The sequence below is a fragment of the Zootoca vivipara genome, chromosome 4, assembly GCF_965207765.1.
Source record: "Zootoca vivipara chromosome 4, rZooViv2.hap1.1, whole genome shotgun sequence".
Classification (NCBI taxonomy): Eukaryota; Metazoa; Chordata; class Lepidosauria; order Squamata; family Lacertidae; genus Zootoca; species Zootoca vivipara.
The window spans coordinates 97,425,477-97,442,658 of record NC_142587.1 but is presented as its reverse complement, the minus strand read 5'-3'; the positions used below and the strand labels follow the sequence as shown (position 1 = coordinate 97,442,658).

At 47.6% G+C, this 17,182-nt stretch overlaps 1 protein-coding gene across 3 annotated transcripts in view; it reads right to left on the bottom strand.

Annotated features, from left to right (window-relative positions):
• Window positions 1-17,182, bottom strand: part of RELT (RELT TNF receptor) — a 77,428-nt gene that overhangs the window by 6,455 nt on the left and 53,791 nt on the right. For 2 of the 3 annotated variants that reach the window (XM_088668844.1, XM_088668846.1), the window contains exons 5-11: window positions 16,214-16,299; window positions 13,436-13,693; window positions 7,917-7,997; window positions 6,577-6,658; window positions 5,322-5,570; window positions 4,556-4,736; window positions 47-96 (exon numbers count right to left, since the gene is read on the bottom strand). In XM_088668844.1, the coding sequence (XP_088524970.1) occupies window positions 49-96; window positions 4,556-4,736; window positions 5,322-5,570; window positions 6,577-6,658; window positions 7,917-7,997; window positions 13,436-13,693; window positions 16,214-16,299 (985 nt within the window). In that variant the 3' untranslated portion in view covers window positions 47-48. The remainder of the gene's footprint in view (window positions 1-46; window positions 97-4,555; window positions 4,737-5,321; window positions 5,571-6,576; window positions 6,659-7,916; window positions 7,998-13,435; window positions 13,694-16,213; window positions 16,300-17,182) is intronic. The other variant, XM_088668845.1, reaches the window with a different exon arrangement.

Genomic DNA, 17,182 nt, shown 5'->3' with positions numbered 1-17,182 from the left:
CACCCCTGAAAAGCTGGCGGCAGGGAGATAGAAGCTGACGGATTACCTTCAGATAACCAGGTTGCTCTCCCCGAGCCTAACCGTGAACGGACTGTCCTGGAAAACGAACGAATGAGGCTGCCGTCAGAGCTGGTGTCTGTGTGCTCTCCCCGCCCCTCCCCACAAACAGGTCGAGGATCTGTGGCTGCAGCACAGGGCCAGATTTACGTATAAGCTAAACAAGCTTAGGGCCCCACTCTCTTGCCCCCCCCAAAAAAAACTGGATGTACATTTCCAAAATATAAGATAAAAAAACAAATAAAATAAAACCCAAATGCAGCAACCGTGTTTTGTGTTGCGTAGGCTCCTATGATGTAAGCAATGGGCCCCGCCTGCTAGCCTTCTCCCTAAAATATCACTGGTTTGCTCCTTTCTATATATAGGGTGCCTACATTCTGCTATTTATAATTATTAGTAGTGTGCATCCTATATTTACACCTATTATTATTTCATAATATACAAAGTTTCTAGAGACAAGATCAGGAGTCTTTGTAAATTGTGTTTCTAAAGGAACTTTTGTTATTGCCAAATGCCCATGTGTTTGCATTATTAAGTTTGTTATGCATAAAAAAATCATTTTAAGTTAGAGCTTAATCATCATTTCACTATTAATATGCTTCTTCTTAATGGTTTTTTTCAGTTCAGCAATTACTTTGGTAAAATACATATTTTGTTGTGTGCAAATGGTATTAGATACCTAGTAGGTCCATAAATTACCATATGGCATATATTCAAAACAAAAAAAACCAGCAACCATATGTTGTTGGCAAAGGACAACTGGGCCTATAAAGGGCCCCATCACCTTCAGTAGCTTAGGGCCTCAGCAAACCGAAATCTGGCCCTGCTGCAGCGCAAGGCATGTCCCACATGAAGATGCCTTGCACACGAGCCAGACCTCTGGCTCCTCTAGCCTGGTATTATCTGTTGCTTGGATAGCTCAGTTGGTTAGAGGATGGTGCTTATAACGCCCAGGTTGCAGGTTCGATCCCCGTACGGGACAGCTACATATTCCTGCAATGCAGATGGCTGAACTAGGATCAAGCATCCCCAACCTTCGGCCCTCCAGATGTTTTGGACTACAGTTCCCATCACCCCTGACCACTGGTCCTGTTAGCTAGGGATCATGGGAGTTGTAGCCCAAAACATCTGGAGGGCCGCAGTTTGGGGATGCCTGAACTAGATGATGCTCAGGGTCCCTTTCCAATTCTACGATTCCTAAATTGTGGTGCCCAAAATCGGTCACAGTATTCCAGGGGTGGTCTGACCAAGGCAGAACAGAGTGGGACTATTAATTCCCTCGATCAGGACACTAGACTTCTGTTGATGCAGCCCAGAATATCATTCGCTTCTCTCTCTCTTTTCATCCTGCAAAAGGCTTTAGCAGTGTTCAAGGATGCATTTCTAGCCAGACATACACTCTTAAGGAGGGCGAGAATCTGGATCAGTGATGGGCGGGGCCTGGGGAGAGGAGCCGGGGCCTGGTCAGCCAGTGTGGCATGAGGACAGTCATGAGTGCCAGGCAGGGAGACTTGGAGGCCCTCATTTGGGCACTGTGCCTGTGGTTCCCAACCCCTCATTTGTGATTTAATGGTTAAAGTTAAAGGTAAAGGGACCCCTGACCATTAGGTCCAGTTGTGGACGACTCTGGGGTTGCGGCGCTCATCTCGCATTATTGGCCGAGGGAGCCAGAGTACAGCTTCCGGGTCATGTGGCCAGCATGACTAAGGCAGAGCAGCGCGTGGAAACGCCATTTACCTTCCCACCGGAGCAGTACCTATTTATCTACTTGCACTTTGACGTGCTTTCGAACTGCTAGGTTGGCAGGAGCTGGGACCGAGCAACAGGAGCTCACCCCGTTGCGGGGATTCGAACCACCAACCTTCTGATCGGCAAGCTCTAGGATCAGTGGTTTAACCCGCAGCGCCACCCGTGTCCCTTATTTAATTTAATGGTTACTTTGCTTTAAAAGGGTGTTCAAGCCAATCTGGGGTCAACCAGCCTTCTACGACTTAAGAGTCTGCACTCAGGGCTGTCTTAAGCATATGCGGCACCGGGGTGCAAAGATCTGCCCAGCGCCCCCCCCCCGGTTGCCCAGCCCCAGCGTCTCACTGGCTCGGTCGTCCCCAAACTTGTGGCACAGAAGAGCCCGCCGCAGCGCTCTCTTCCCTAGACTCAACTCTTGGACCCCGGACTCTCGGCCTGGCGCCCCTGAGAGCCCGGCGCCCGGGTGCCCCACACCCCTAGCGCCTGTGGGTAAGACGGCCCTGTCTGTACTAATGACACTCTGCACGTGGTCAGAGGGACTGAGCCAGCATCTGCTTAGAAAGGAAAAAATAATTCTAGCTACAGCTATCATCAGAAGGGAGCTGTTTCTTGTGAGGTCCAAAAGGGCTATACTGTATAAGGTGATGCTCTGTGTATCCAACACCTCCATCCAGGTGTGCAGGGGAGACCGGCATTTGGAACTCAAGTCTGGCTGTGAACCCTCCAAGGACAGAAGCTCATCATGAAGAGATTTAGGAACCTTGCAGAAAGCAGCTGACACCATTCCAGAGAGAGAGAGAGAGAGAGAGAGAGAGAGAGACGCAGACATAACAGCGTGCCTGTCTCATTTTTAGCCTCTCTCCATTCAGCTTCCTTGGACTTGCACCCCCAGCCTGAAGCTAAGACTCCTCTTTGCTGCTCCGGAAATTGCACGGCATTTAATTTGTGCGATAACGCTCCTAACGGTGTCACGGGCTATTCAGCCTGGCAAAGCTCCTCGCTCTCTCTCCCCCTCTCCCCAAGCATCGGCCTTAGTCATCTCTTGTTTCACAAACTAGGCTGTCTGTGGCAAACGTCTGCCGGGAGGCTGCCACAGAGTTACAGGGCTGCTGGGTCACCTACTTCTGCCTGCCACAGTGAAGGTTCTGGTCAGCTCATGAGGTTCTGGGCTTGGGAGGAGAGCTGGACCTTCCCGGACTTCCCTGGAGCAAGGACAGGCATAGGCAAACTCGGCCCTCCTGACGTTTTTGGGACTACAATTCCCATCATCCCTGACCACTGGTCCTGTAAGCTAGGGATGATGGGAGTTGTAGTCCCCAAACATTTGGAGGGCCGAGTTTCCCTATGCCTGAGCAGGGAGCTCCCTTCTTTCTCCTTGTTGCGCTTCTCTGAGGTTTTAAAAAGTGGCCCTCACAGGCCTTGCCATCTGGCCTTTGGGACCCTCCCCAGGCCATGCCCCTGCACATATTTTTGTTGAGTTTGAAGAGCAATGGCTTAGAATGGGGTTTCTGCACATGCAGAAACTCAAACCCACCCAACCGCTCAGTTGGTCGAGCAGAAGACTCTAAATCTCAGGGTTGTGGGTTCGAGTCCCACGTTGGGCAAAATATTCCTGCATTGCAGGAATCCTTTGGTTCTTTGATTCCTACTGCGCAAAGTTAAGATTTTCACCTACTTTTGCCTCTTGCGCCCAGCATGTGGGCCACAGAACCTTGTCCAGAAGGCAATGTGGCCCCCAGCTTAATCAAGCTTCCTTGGCTCTGATCTACGCCACCAATGGGGAACCCAGGGCCCTCCAGGTATTGCCACTGGTCACACTGACTGGGGATAAATGGAAGTTGGGAGTCCAACAACTTTGAAGGGGGTTGGACTAGATGACCCCAGGGGTCCCTTCCACCTCCACAATTCATTCTATGGTTCTATGACACTTGGAGGGTCACAGGTTTCCTGCCCCAGGGGATCAAGACTGGGGGTGAACCTGGGCTCCCACCTTACTTGGAAATTGAGATGAATATGATAGGCCTCTTCTGGCTAAGGAAATCTCATCTCTGTTAGCCACAGTTTAACTGTTCCCTCCCCAGGCTGCTATTTGCAAGGGGGGGGGGGAAAACCCTCGGTTGGCTTCTTTCAAGATAGATAGATATGTCGTTAAAGAAGGTAACTATCAACCTAGCAGTTCGAAAGCATGAAGTGCAAGTAGATAAATAGGTACCGCTCCAGCGGGAAGGTAAACGGCGTTTCTGTGCGCTGCTCTGGTTCGCCAGAAGCGGCTTAGTCATGCTGGCCACATGACCTGGAAGCTGTACGACAGCTCCCTCGGGCAATAATGCGAGATGAGCGCCACAACCCCATGGTTGTCCGTGACTGGACCTAACGGTCAGGGGTCCATTTATCTTTATCAATCAATCAATCAATCAATGACACACAAATACACACAAAATTTCACCAGGATTCTAAATTCATATTAGTTTCACCTCCTGCTCCCTCATAGCCCTTTTTAAACGACCCTGTCATTCTGCGCTCCTCTCTCCTCCCAAGCCATTTTAAAGCATTTTTTGGCTTCCTGCGTTTCTGCCTTTTAATCTAGAGGCTGCCTCGAGGGACTTTTCCTCCTTGTTGCCAAAAAGGAGGGCAGAAATAGCCTTCTTAAGTCAGACCAGCTTCTCTCAGAAAAGAGCCTCACAGGCTCTAAGGACCTCGACCCAGAGAGCGCGTGTTTGGCGCTAGAGATTTCCCAGACTCTCCGACTCACCTCTTGCCGGCCATCTGCCGTCGTAAGCCATTTCGGCTTCACTCCATTGCTGACCAGTGGCTTTTCCTCCGGGACGAGGCAGGCGTAGGGGGGCTCGGCGGGCTCGGCCCCCACACTCTCTGAAACGGTTTTCACTTCCGAGGGGCTGGGCTTCTGCTCGGGGATACGAGCCACGCGGAACCTGGCCCAAAAAACAAACAACAAATGGTGTATCTTATCTTGCTATATACATAGAAAGGTAATGTGGTTGTCACGCTCTGCAGTTTGTCAGGTAAAGCAGGGCCGGGGAGCGCAGCAAGCAGAGTCAGCAGCCCCTTGTCTGTGTGAACCAGGGGTGAAACTAGGCTTTATTTCACCCGGGTCAAAGACCCAGTTTGGCCAAAGACCCACCCATGCACATTTGTGTACACACACACACACAGGCTGGGAGCCTCAATGGTGCCCCTCTGGTTTGTATATATAGAAAGATATATAGATTTTTATATATATACTGAGTTCTAGGGAGATCATTCCAGAGACAGGGAGCCACCACCAAAAAGGCCCGTTCTCATGTTATTTTTCCTAGGGTGGGAAGCATTAGGGAATTTAGAGCTGCCTTTGGGAGGAAATGCAGCAGAGCCTTGTAGCTTCGAGACCTGCCTTTGCAATCTTAAGGACTAGCAACTTGACTTGAACAAAATGGCAACGGTAGTTTTCGGGACACCAAGTGACTGAGCTTTGTACGGTTAGAATCACAAAGCATGAAGCAGTCTGTTCTGAGACTCACCTGCCCACGGAGAGGATGGTGATCTCTCCTGGCCTGCCAGCCTTGCTTCCGGGCTTTGCGAGCTTCGCGGTGGCGCTGCCAGGCGCGATGGAGGCGGCAGGCGCGGCTTCCGTCGAGGGCAGCACCTCCGGCCACTTTTTCTGGCTGCACCGAGTGCAGGAGGGGCCCGAGCGGGTGGCCAAGCCTTGGACTGTGTGGAGGTGGTGCTGGTGCCTGCAGATGTGGGGCAAATGAGGCAGGAGATGCAACCTAGGTGGGGGTAGGGAGGTGAGAGGGAGAAAGACCACCGTTAGAGGAGAGAACAGAGACCCCCCCAAAGGGCACCCTACAGGTTCACCACCGAACTTGAACATGTTACGCCAGTAATCACTCCATCAACTCCTTCATGGCAGAGGGGGTTGGACTGGATGACCTTTGGGGTCCCCTTCCATTTCTACAATTCTAAAGTTTTATTCCTCACAAGAGGTTCAGCTTAATGTTATATCCTTTTTCGGTGTCCTTTTTCGCCCTATTCCTTGATGCGCTGCATCGTGGGCAAAAAATGTAATGGGTGAATCTGCTTGTTGAGAATCAGGAATATTATTATTATTATTATTATTATTATTATTATTATTATTATTATTATTATACCACCCTTCATCCATAGATCCCAGGGCAGTTCACACCATAAAAATACAGGATGATGCAGCAGCCAGAGTTCTGCACTAGGGTGAGAGAGGAACTGGGTCTAGTCCCCAGTCATGATAATCCCTGGGTGATAATAATAATAATAATAATAATAATAATAATAATAATAATAATATCATCACCCAGGGAGCTTCTCACAGGATATGTACAAAACAACACACAACCATGCAAACAATACAGAGAGCATATTCAGTCTAAACAAACAAACAAACAAATTACTGAGATGCAGTTACATTTAGCAAAGTTTAAGATGAGTCTGAATAATAATAATAATAACAATAATAATGATGATAGGCAGGCAGTGGGAGAGGAAAGAGATCCAGATATCTTGCTTTTATATAATCGACTTTTTCTTTTTTTATTCTGTGTATATTGGGGTCACGAAGAGTCGGACACGACTAAACGACTAAACAACAACAACATATTGCAATGTTCTTTTGTTGCTATGGGCAATGGCTGACGCAAATAAAGTTTCATTCATTCATCCTTGCTTTTTGTAATTTTGTATTTTAGCTCGTTTTTAAAACGCTGGTCTATGCCTGAGCAAAGGAAAAATCAGCCTTCTTACTTGTTGACGGGTTTGTAGACGGGCTGCATGAGCTGCTTGCTGTGATAGTCTTTCAACATCTCCTCCAAGACTGCGGCGTTCTCTGTCGGCAGCAAATGAGAGGGACAAGGAGGGGAAACAGAGCAGAGCCATTGAACGGGAGGCGAAAAAGGAGGAAGAAGAGAGTCACTGTTCCAACACGAAGCCTAGCAAGCCCACTAGTCCTCATTAAGGTGGGCGACCTCATTTTGGCTTGTACAATTTCGGACAGTAGGGGCAGGGCCGGATTTCGGTTTGATGAGGCCCTAAGCTACTAAAGGTAATGGGGCCCTTTATATGTCCAGCTGTCCTTTGTCAACAACAAATGGCCGCTGTTTTTTGTGTTGAATATATGCTATATGGTCATTTATGGACGTCATAGGTATCTAAGGCCATTTGCACATAACAAATAGGAGCCTACACAACACAAAACACTGTTGCTGTATGCAGGTTTTATTTTATTTGTTTTTTATCTTATATTTTGGAAATGTGCATCCAGGTTTCTTTCCCCTTTAATTTTTTTGGGCCACCCCCCAAGAGAGTGGGGTCCTAAGCTATAGCTTGTTTAGCTTGTACGTAAAACCGGCACTGGAAAACTCCCTTGTATCCCTTTAAGAGAGAGAAATTCAGCAATTTCAAGCATCCCTTCGGAAGCAGCAGGACTTGCATAGAGAGTTACGCAGGGTCAAATCCTGGGTGCATCTAGCACAGCCCTGGCTCTCCCGGGTTCCAGGATGTCTTTATTCATGTCTTTATTCATCCGATGTCTTTATTCATCCCAGGTGGATTCTTATCTCATTATGCATGATCAAGCTTTCTTTAGCGCCTCAGCCCTTGTCCCCCCCCCCCAGGACCAATTGCAGTCATCAGCAGTCGTTAACAGCCATCTACAGGTTTACCACTCCCATCAGCCCATCACCCATTCCCATCACCCCCACCCCCCACCCTCTGAATATACATAAGGGTTTGGTGGATTCTGTTTCAGTGTATCTGACGAAGTGTGCATGCACACGAAAGCTCATACCAAAATAAAAACTTAGTTGGTCTTTAAGGTGCTACTGAAGGGTTTTTTTTTATTTTGCTTCGACTCAGACCAACACGGCTACCTACCTGTAACTTGCTAGTGCAAGTTAGAAAGGGTATTAATAAACAATATATCCTCTCCTGCCACCCTGAACATTCCCACACATGCAGGCAGAGGCTCTGGCACTGAGCTATGACCTTTGCCAATGAACGGGACTCAAAGCAGAGGGACTTGGACCACCCATAACGAACAGATAAACCAAAGGTCCCTCCCCCCCTCTTTCCTGCGCAAGGCTCACCTTTCTTCTCTGTGATCAGACGCACCAAGACCCCGATGGTGTCTTCATTGGCATCTTCTATTCTGTAGGCAGGACTATTCCCTAAGGAGAAAAGAACGGACGGGTGGGGTATAAATAATTTATTATTATTATTATTATTATTATTATTATTATTATTATTATTATGCCATTTTGACTCCCAGGTTGACCTCAAATGTTTCTTTGCAGGAAGGAGGGAGATGGGAAAAACATTCCAGTTTTCTTTGGATTGTAAGGTTTTACACCCCCCTTTTCATACGCAGTCTGGCAAGTGTCTGTTGGGCTGAGCACATTATCAATATGTGTCATGAGCTTTGAAGACACTCGAACTCAGGACACAAGGGAGAAACGTGCTAAGAGGAAGGCACGCCTGGCAAACCCTCACCATGATCAACTCCTGCCCAGAAACCGATGTCCCCACTGTGGAAGGATGTGTGGATCCAGAATTGGCCTCCACAGTCACTTACGGACTCCCTGTTAAGATCGCGTTCATGGAAGACAATCTTACTCAGCTACGAGTGATTGCCGAAGAAGAAGAAGAAGAAGAAGAAGAAGAAGAAGAAGAAGAAGAAGAAGAAGAAGAAGAAGAAGAAGAAGAAGACAACATGTGCAAGAGATTCAGGAAGTAACGTACTGACCATCTCCAAGGAATGATCAGGCTACCCAGAAAATGAAATCAAGTAAGGCTTTATCAGGTATCCTGGCAAGCAGGAATCATAGAATTATAGAGTTGGAAGAGACCACAAGGGCCATCCAGTCCAACCCCCTGCCAAGCAGGAAACACCATCAAAGCATTCTTGACATATGCCTGTCAAGCCTCTGCTTAAAGACCTCCAAAGAAGGAGACTCCACCACACTCCTTGGTAGCAAATTCCACTGCCGAACAGCTCTTACTGTCAGGAAGTTCTTCCTAATGTTTAGGTGGAATCTTCTTTCTTGAAGTTTGAATCCATTGCTCCGTGTCCGCTTCTCTGGAGCAGCAGAAAACAACCTTTCTCCCTCCTCTATATGACATCCTTTTATATATTTGAACATGGCTATCATATCACCCCTTAACCTTCTCTTCTCCAGGCTAAACATACCCAGCTCCCTAAGCCGTTCCTCATAAGGCATCGTTTCCAGGCCTTTGACCATTTTGGTTGCCCTCTTCTGGACACGTTCCAGCTTGTCAGTATCCTTCTTGAACTGTGGTGCCACATTTCTTAACAAAGGAAATGTGGCTGCATATTATTATGCATTCTGGGTTAGTGACTGCAGAAATTGCTTTCTTCGTTGCGCTTACACTGTTCTCGATTATATTACTCGGTTTTATTATTAGATGCTGCGCCGCTTTGGGTACTTTTAGTAGAAGGGCGGGATGAAAATAAATGATCCAAGATGGTTTATTAAAATGATCCAGGCAGCAGGATTTAAACCACACTGCCTGTGCCCAGTGCTCTGACATCCTGCCCCATAGAGGCTCGGGAACGAGGCCTGAGAGGGACAGAGTTTACAGTAGGCGCAGTTCTGTTGCTTTGTTGCGGTGGGTTTTAAAATATAAAACGAGTGCGGAACTTGCAATGAGAAAAATGTTGCTTCTGGTCAGAGTTCCAGCTTGCTGCAGTGTTTTCCAGAAGACAGGCGTGTTCAACTCACACATAGACATGCGATGCCAGGAAATAATTGAATGAATTGATTTAAACTGCAAAACGGCCCCTAGAGAGTGAGGGGAACTGCAAGAAACGGCACTTTGGGGCACTGGTCTATCTCTGAATCACAGCCAGGCTCTTTAGGGTGCCGGTTTACCCCCCCCCCCATTGTCGCTGCTTCCACGTCCTCCAGCGATGAGGAATACCGAGAGCCACAGTTGACACTATTCATGCCAGTCCCATAAGTGCTGCTGGTTTTTAAAAAGGGTTTCCAAGAGTTTCCAGAGTCTTAGAGGGCATTTAAAGGCTTTTCAGATGGTGTTCCCCAGCAGACATGATTTTCCATATGCGCACCGGCCCCATTATCATCAGTAGCTTTGTTGTTGTTTAGTCGTTTAGTCATGTCCGACTCTTCGTGACCCCATGGACCAGAGCACGCCAGGCACTCCTGTCTTCCACTGCCTCCCGCAGTTTGGTCAAACTCATGTTCGTAGCTTCGAGAACACTGTCCAACCATCTCGTCCTCTGTCGTCCCCTTCTCCTAATGCCCTCAATCTTTCCCAACATCAGGGTCTTTTCCAAGGATTCTTCTCTTCTCATGAGGTGGCCAAAGTATTGGAGCCTCAGCTTCAGGATCTGTCCTTCCAGTGAACCCTCAGGGCTGATTTCCTTAAGAATGGATAGGTTTGATCTTCTTGCAGTCCATGGGACTCTCAAGAGTCTCCTCCAGCACCATAATTCAAAAGCATCAATTCTTCGGCGATCAGCCTTCTTTATGGTCCAGCTCTCACTTCCATACATCACTACTGGGAAAACCATAGCTTTAACTATACGGACCTTTGTAGGCAAGGTGATGTCTCTGCTTTTTAAGATGCTGTCTAGGTTTGTCATTGCTTTTCTCCCAAGCAGCAGGCGCCTTTGAATTTCGTGACTGCTGTCACCATCTGCAGTGATCAAGGAGCCCAAGAAAGTAAAATCTCTCACTGCCTCCATTTCTTCCCCTTCTATTTGCCAGGAGGTGATGGGACCAGTGGCCATGATCTTGGTTTTTTTGATGTTGAGCTTCAGACCATATTTTGCGCTCTCCTCTTTTACCCTCATTAAAAGGTTAGGTCAGTAGCTTAGGGCCCCATCAAACCTAAATCTTGCCCCGCACTTGGCAGCCCTTCTTGGGCTGAGTCCTTTTACCCTGCCCATAGCAGAGTGGAACAAGCAGAGCAGGACCGACCGACACACAGCAAAGAACACAAAGGAGATTATGGGTATTTAGCTTTAAAGAAGCAAACAAGACACTCCCCCGATACAACCAACGCCTTCGGAACAGGCACGTGCCTTGATGCACCACAAAAGCTCTGCTTCTGGCAGAGTTCCCAGCCAAGGGTGGAGCTGCTTATAAGCAATGTCTAGCAAGAAGGGTGCAGGATTTGCACCCAAGATGATCATGCAGCCTGTCCTTCTTGCCACACCAGAAGGAAACGGATAAAGCCACCTTGCATCGAGCCACCTCATCTAGCCCCAGGGTACGATCTGCTCCGGCAATGACCCTATTGTGGGTCTATTCTGCAACAGTTCACTGATGCAATAATAACAGTGCCCACCCCATTTCCGAACTTAAAAAGGGAAAGCGTAATGCTAGTGGTCAACAAAAGGGGTTTAAAGGCTCTCTCAAGGAAATTAATAATAATAAAAAGTAGTATAAACACCAACCATTGGGAAACACTTGCCTGCAAGCACTCCAATTGGAGAACAACCTTTACCAGAGGTGCCATGGCATGGGTAGGCAAACTAAGGCCCGGGGGCCGGATCCGACCCAATCGCCTTCTCAATCCGGCTCGCGGACGGTCCGGGATCAGCGTGCTTTTACATGAGTAGAATGTGTGCTTTTATTTAAAATGCATCTCTGGGTTATTTGTGGGGCATAGGAATTCATTAATTCACCCCCCTTCAAAATATAGTCCGGCCCACCACATGGTCTGAGGGACGGTGAACCGGCCCACGGCTGAAAACGTTTGCTGACCCCTGTGTCATGGGCTTTGTAGACACTCGAACTCAGGACGCAAGGGAGAAACGTGCTAAGAGGAAGGTACGCATGGCAAACCCTCACCGTGATCAACTCCCACCCGGAAACCAATGCCCCCACTGTGGAAGGTTGTGTGGATCCGGAATTGGTCTCCACAGTCACCTACAGACTCACTGTTAAGACCGTGTTTATGGAAGACAATCTTACTCGGCTACGAGGGATTGCCAAAGAAGAAGAAGAAAGAAGAACAACAGTTCATTGGTGGTGGGATTATACTTGAACATCCACACATAATTTGCCATTACTTGTTCTGCAATGCTTCCCACATGACTAAGAGGTGACACAATAGCAGTGCCGCAAGGCATGATGGGGATCAGGAATAACCAAGATAGGCATAATATTTCGCAAGGACCAAAAGTAACAATACAGTCAAACCTCGGTTTAAGTATGCTTCGGTTTGAGTACTTTCAGTTTAAGTACTCCGCGGACCCGTCTGGAACGGATTAATCCACTTTCCATTACTTTCAATGGGAAAGTTCGCTTCAGGTTAAGTACGCTTCAGATTAAGTACGGACTTCCGGAACCAATTACACTCATACTTCGGGTTAAGTACGCTTCAGGTTGAGTACTCCGCGGACCAGTCTGGAACGGATTAATTCACTTTCCATTACTTTCAATGGGAAGGTTTGCTTCAGTTTATGAATGCTTCAAGTTTATGAACAGACTTCCGGAACCAATTACACCCATGCTTCGGGTTAAGTATGCTTCAGGCTGAGTACTCTGTGGACCCGTCTGGAATGGATTAATCCACTTTCCATTACTTTCAATGGGAAAGTTCGCTTCAGGTTAAGTTCGCTTCAGGTTGAGTACAGACTTCCGGAACCAATTGTGTACTTAAACCGAGGTACCACTGTATGGTTAAAGTAAACACCACACACAGGAAGAAGAAAGGAGAACTTCGCTTGAGGAACATAAATTATTACATGTGTCAACACAAATTGAAGTTAGAACACTGTAGCTGTTTGTATAAAGGATTATTATTAAGATTGGATTGTAACTGGATTGAATAACAGTTTGGAAGCAGAATTAAATGGGAATTATTATACCTTGAATAATAACCAGGCAGAGGGCCTTCTTGGTGGTGGTGCCCACCCTGTGGAACATCCTCCCATCAGATGTCAAGAAAATAAACAACTGCCTGACTTTTAGAAGACATCTGAAGGCAATCCTGTTTAGGGAAATTTTTAATGTTGGATGTGTTATCATGTTTTTTTATATTCTGTTGGGAGCTGCCCAGAGTGGCTGGGGAAACCTGACCAGATGGGTGGGGTGTAAATAAATAACAAAACTCTCTCGCCTTAATAGCTCCCTGAAAAGTGCATTCTGCACCGCTTGCAAAATGTAACGATCTGAAATACAGCGAGTGCCAATGGAGATACCCTGATCATCAGCCAGAGGAGCTCACATCCCGCCTTGCATAGCTGCCAAGTCTCCCGTTTCCCCCGGGAAATCCCCGTTTTTCCAGCTGTTCCTAGCTGAAAAAACAGGGTTTTTTTGTTTTTTCCCGGTTTATTCTGGCGCGGCGGCCATTTGGGAACTGGGCAGAGCATGCTCAGAAGCGACTTTTGATGCTACGCTCTGCCCAGTTCCAATATGGCTGCAGCGCGACTTCTGGCGCGGCGGCCATTTTGGAACTGGGCAAAGCAGCATCAAAAGTCACTTCTGAGCATGCTCCGCCCAGTTCCAAAATGGCGGCAGCGCTACTTCCGGTCTGCTATTTCTGGCCCGGTCCCTTATTTCTCTGACAGCAACTTGGCAGGTATGCATCCCGCCCTGGCCCTGCCCTGGCTCACCGTTCCTCTCGGATTTGGCCCCCTCCTCGTCCGTGTCCTTGTGGGCGGTGCAGTGATAGCCTTTCTTCATCAACAGGTTGCAGAAGAGGATCCCTAGCAGGCCCATCACGCAGAAAACCGGGACAATGGCCAAGACGGCGTACTGGGTGGCGCTCTCCTCCGGCTTCCCCTCTCGGGTGCTGTTAGCAGCCGCCTTGTTGTCCCGCCTCTGCAGAGCCTCGGCGTTGCGTGCCAGGCGGGTCAGCCACTTCCTGGATCCTGAGAGGGCAAAGAATTGGGAGGAGGGGTTGGTGACATCAAGAGATCAACCAGAACGTACCACCAGCCATGGGGTGACCCCCCTCCCTGTCCTTGGCTCCAGCTCCGACAACTGTTGGGCTCCCTGCCTTCTGCCATCCCAGTCCAAATGGAAGCCAGGTCCCATGGCCTTAATGGATTTGAACTTTGCCTTCCAGGTCTCACAGCCCATTTCCAGCTTCCCTCAACAATTCCCAGATCCTCCCTTTTCCTTGATGCTCGCATTTCAGGGCCCAGGGACATCCAACTCTCTACTCTCTACTCACAGTGTAAAAAAAACTGGCCGTGATCTACCCATTGTCGTTGTTTAGCTTTTTTGGGGAGGCCAAGATGGTTGAGATTTTCTTTAGGGAGCAAATGAATGAATGGAACTGAATATATGAATGGAACTGAATATATGAACGGCGTAGGGCGTGCAATCAAATTAAAACATCCTTTGACATCACATCCTGGTTCTTACCTTCCAAGTCCCAGACTGCAGAATCTGGGACCGGCAGCTGTGTGACACCGGAAGTTGCGTCGACGTAACTTCCGGTGTCGCTTTGCCCTTCTATGGGCACCAAAAATGGCCGCCGCCGGCTTCGAAAGTCACTTGTACGCATGTCAGGAAGTGCGTCGACGCAACTTCTGGTGTCGCTCCGCCCATCTATGGGCACCAAAATGGCTGCCGCCAACACCGGAAGTCGTGTCTATGCACTTCCGGACATGCGTAGATGCGACTTTTGAAGCCGACGGCGGCCATTTTTGGTGCCCATAGAAGGGCAAATTGGAAAGAAAACGAGAGACGAAGTGATACGGGGGACCACCAGGAAAAGGTAAGTAAAAACGGGGTTTCCCCGGGGAAAACGGGGTACTTGGCAGCTATGTCCTGGTTGTTCCCACTTAAAACAAAATCCACATTTCACCTCAAGATCATTTCTACAACCTGCCTTTGCCACACCAGGCATGCACGACGGATGAATCAACCACAGGTTATCCAACCTTCGGTATCAGCAATTATTGCCACGATCTGCCCTGCAGAAATTCCTGTTGCAACATATGTCTGACTAGCCGTAATGCTTTTGCACCTCGTGTTGTAAGGAACCTGTTCTGGTATTTGACTACACAGAGGTGGAAGCGGGAATCCCAGGGCTTGGAATTTCCTGCCTTTCTACACCACCTTGTTCAGAGATAATAGGTTTCAAAAAACCTCGCAGACCCAAAGTTTTCACATGCACTGAGACATGCTGAAGTGTCCCACAGAGAACCAGCCTGATTCACTATAATCAACTTTTCTTCATATGACACAAGAGAGAATATCAGGTTGTAATTAATCCTTCACAAGCCATCCAGTTCCACTCAGTGCTCTGTCAAATATACACTCTGTTGTCTATTTTAGGACCCGCCCTATTTTCGTGATTCTAATTTGTTTGTTTTTGTCGATGTATTTTGAACTGTGGTACCCCACCCTGGGATCTTAGGGTGAAGGGCAGGTAATAGAAAAATAATAATCAGAGAGAAATAGACAAAAACCAGAAATTTGCAACTCATCCTTGGGACTCTTGGGTTTTTATTTTTAAATAAATATATTTGCATGTCACATTAAGGCAAGTCATGACATGGTATCACTGCATGGAATATTCCCACACTGCCGCTTACATGGGGAAGGGATGGATCTGGGGCAATGACATCGTGCCCCACATTTCAACGTAACACAACTTTCCCAGGAAGAGAGGAGAGAATGAGAAAGAAACAGCAGGTGGCTTGCAATTTCTTGCCTCTCCCTAAGAAGACTCTGAGGCTCTTTCAACTGCTGTAATATTTATTAGTACGCTCATACTCTGCCCCTTAAATTTCATTTATTGCTTTGGAGATTTTTGTAAACAGAGCTACCACCGTGGTATACTAGATAAAATGCAAACGATTACAAGTTCAATGAATGAAAAGTGGCAGAACTATTTCTACAATTTTATCCCCATTATTGCATAAAATCATAAAAAATTGTCAAGTTGGAAAATACCCCAAGGGTCATTTAGTCTGACCCCCTGCAATGCAGGAATCTCAACTCGCAATCCCCCATCCAATGACTGGCTCACACTTCAGGGAAAGCCTTTTTAAACAAAAATGTCTTCCGTAGGTAGCTAAATATCACAATGCTTGTCTTATTCCAGCTGGCAAATGATTCCAGAGGGCTGGACCTGCAACACTAAAAGCCTCTTTTCTAGGACAAGCTAAGCACACCTCTGGGGAATGTGGTACTCTCAGCAGGGCCACACCTGAGGAGCACAGTTGCTGGGGAGAGCATCTTTTATGTCACTTGGTTCCAAGTCGTCCATCAAAGAACTGAAGGTAACCCAGGTGATCTCCCATCCAGGCCCTGAGCTACTTCACTTCGGCAAGACAACTATACCTGCAGACCATGCCCAACCAGCTCTTTCCCTATCCAGCTTGAATGGAAATAAAACGTTTCCTTTTTGCACCTCCGCCATCTTTTGCTCTCACCTGAGCATCCTGGAAGGCCTTTGGGGGCAGACAAACAAGGCAGGCAGGTGGCGTTCGGGTCTGTCTCACCTTCGGGGCTGTAATATCTGTGGATGGAAAGAAGAGAGAAGTTCAGGTTAAAGGCTGGTATCTCAGAGATGCCCTAGAGACATCCCACCAGGACAAAGATCCCCGACAGGTCCCCTCTAGCCTTTGAAATTTCTCAGTTGCTTTCACTTAAGGCGATGACACCAGCCTTTGATATTTCCGCGCATGCGTCATGGAAACAGAAATTCACAAAGAATAATAACAAACTCCATTCTATACTTTCAGGCCTTGATGTTTTAAACACTAACGATCAACACAATTGTGCTCAGCAGTTTTTTCCGGTACAGGAGGGTCCGCGTCATGAATTAATTAAATTTAATGTTACAAACTCCAAAGAATTCGCTAATTTCCAGGAAACTCAAAAACATCGCAAAGCAATTAAGAAGAGAAAGCCCCAGCGGGGGGCGGGGGGCACACCAACAATAACAATATTTCCTTATCCAACACAGATGCAGATTGGGATAAAGATCTCCACTTAAGTGCTGAAAAGGTAAACACCTGTCTGATGCGTAACAGCAGGGAGTTCCAAAAGGTTTCAGCGCTACCGGATTAAAGGCTCTGGTACTACATTGTATGGAACAGGCTTCCTGATGAACAGTTCCAGGGTGTGAGCCTCTATGACCTTCAAATATGGGGAGTGGCAAGAACGAATCAGATCATCCCTACTGCTTTCACCCAATTTTTAGTGCTGAATCAGAACGAATGGCAACCGGGTTTTCTGCAAACTGCAGTTTGCTGCGGTTGAGTGCTAAGTGGCTGGGCAAAGGCAGAACTGCTCGGGCCTGTGTGTCGAAAGCACGTATGAAGCAGACAATTATTTGGACCCGTGCATGCTAGGCATGGAACCAGCATAGCCCCCGTGGTTAGGAATGTAAGAAAAAT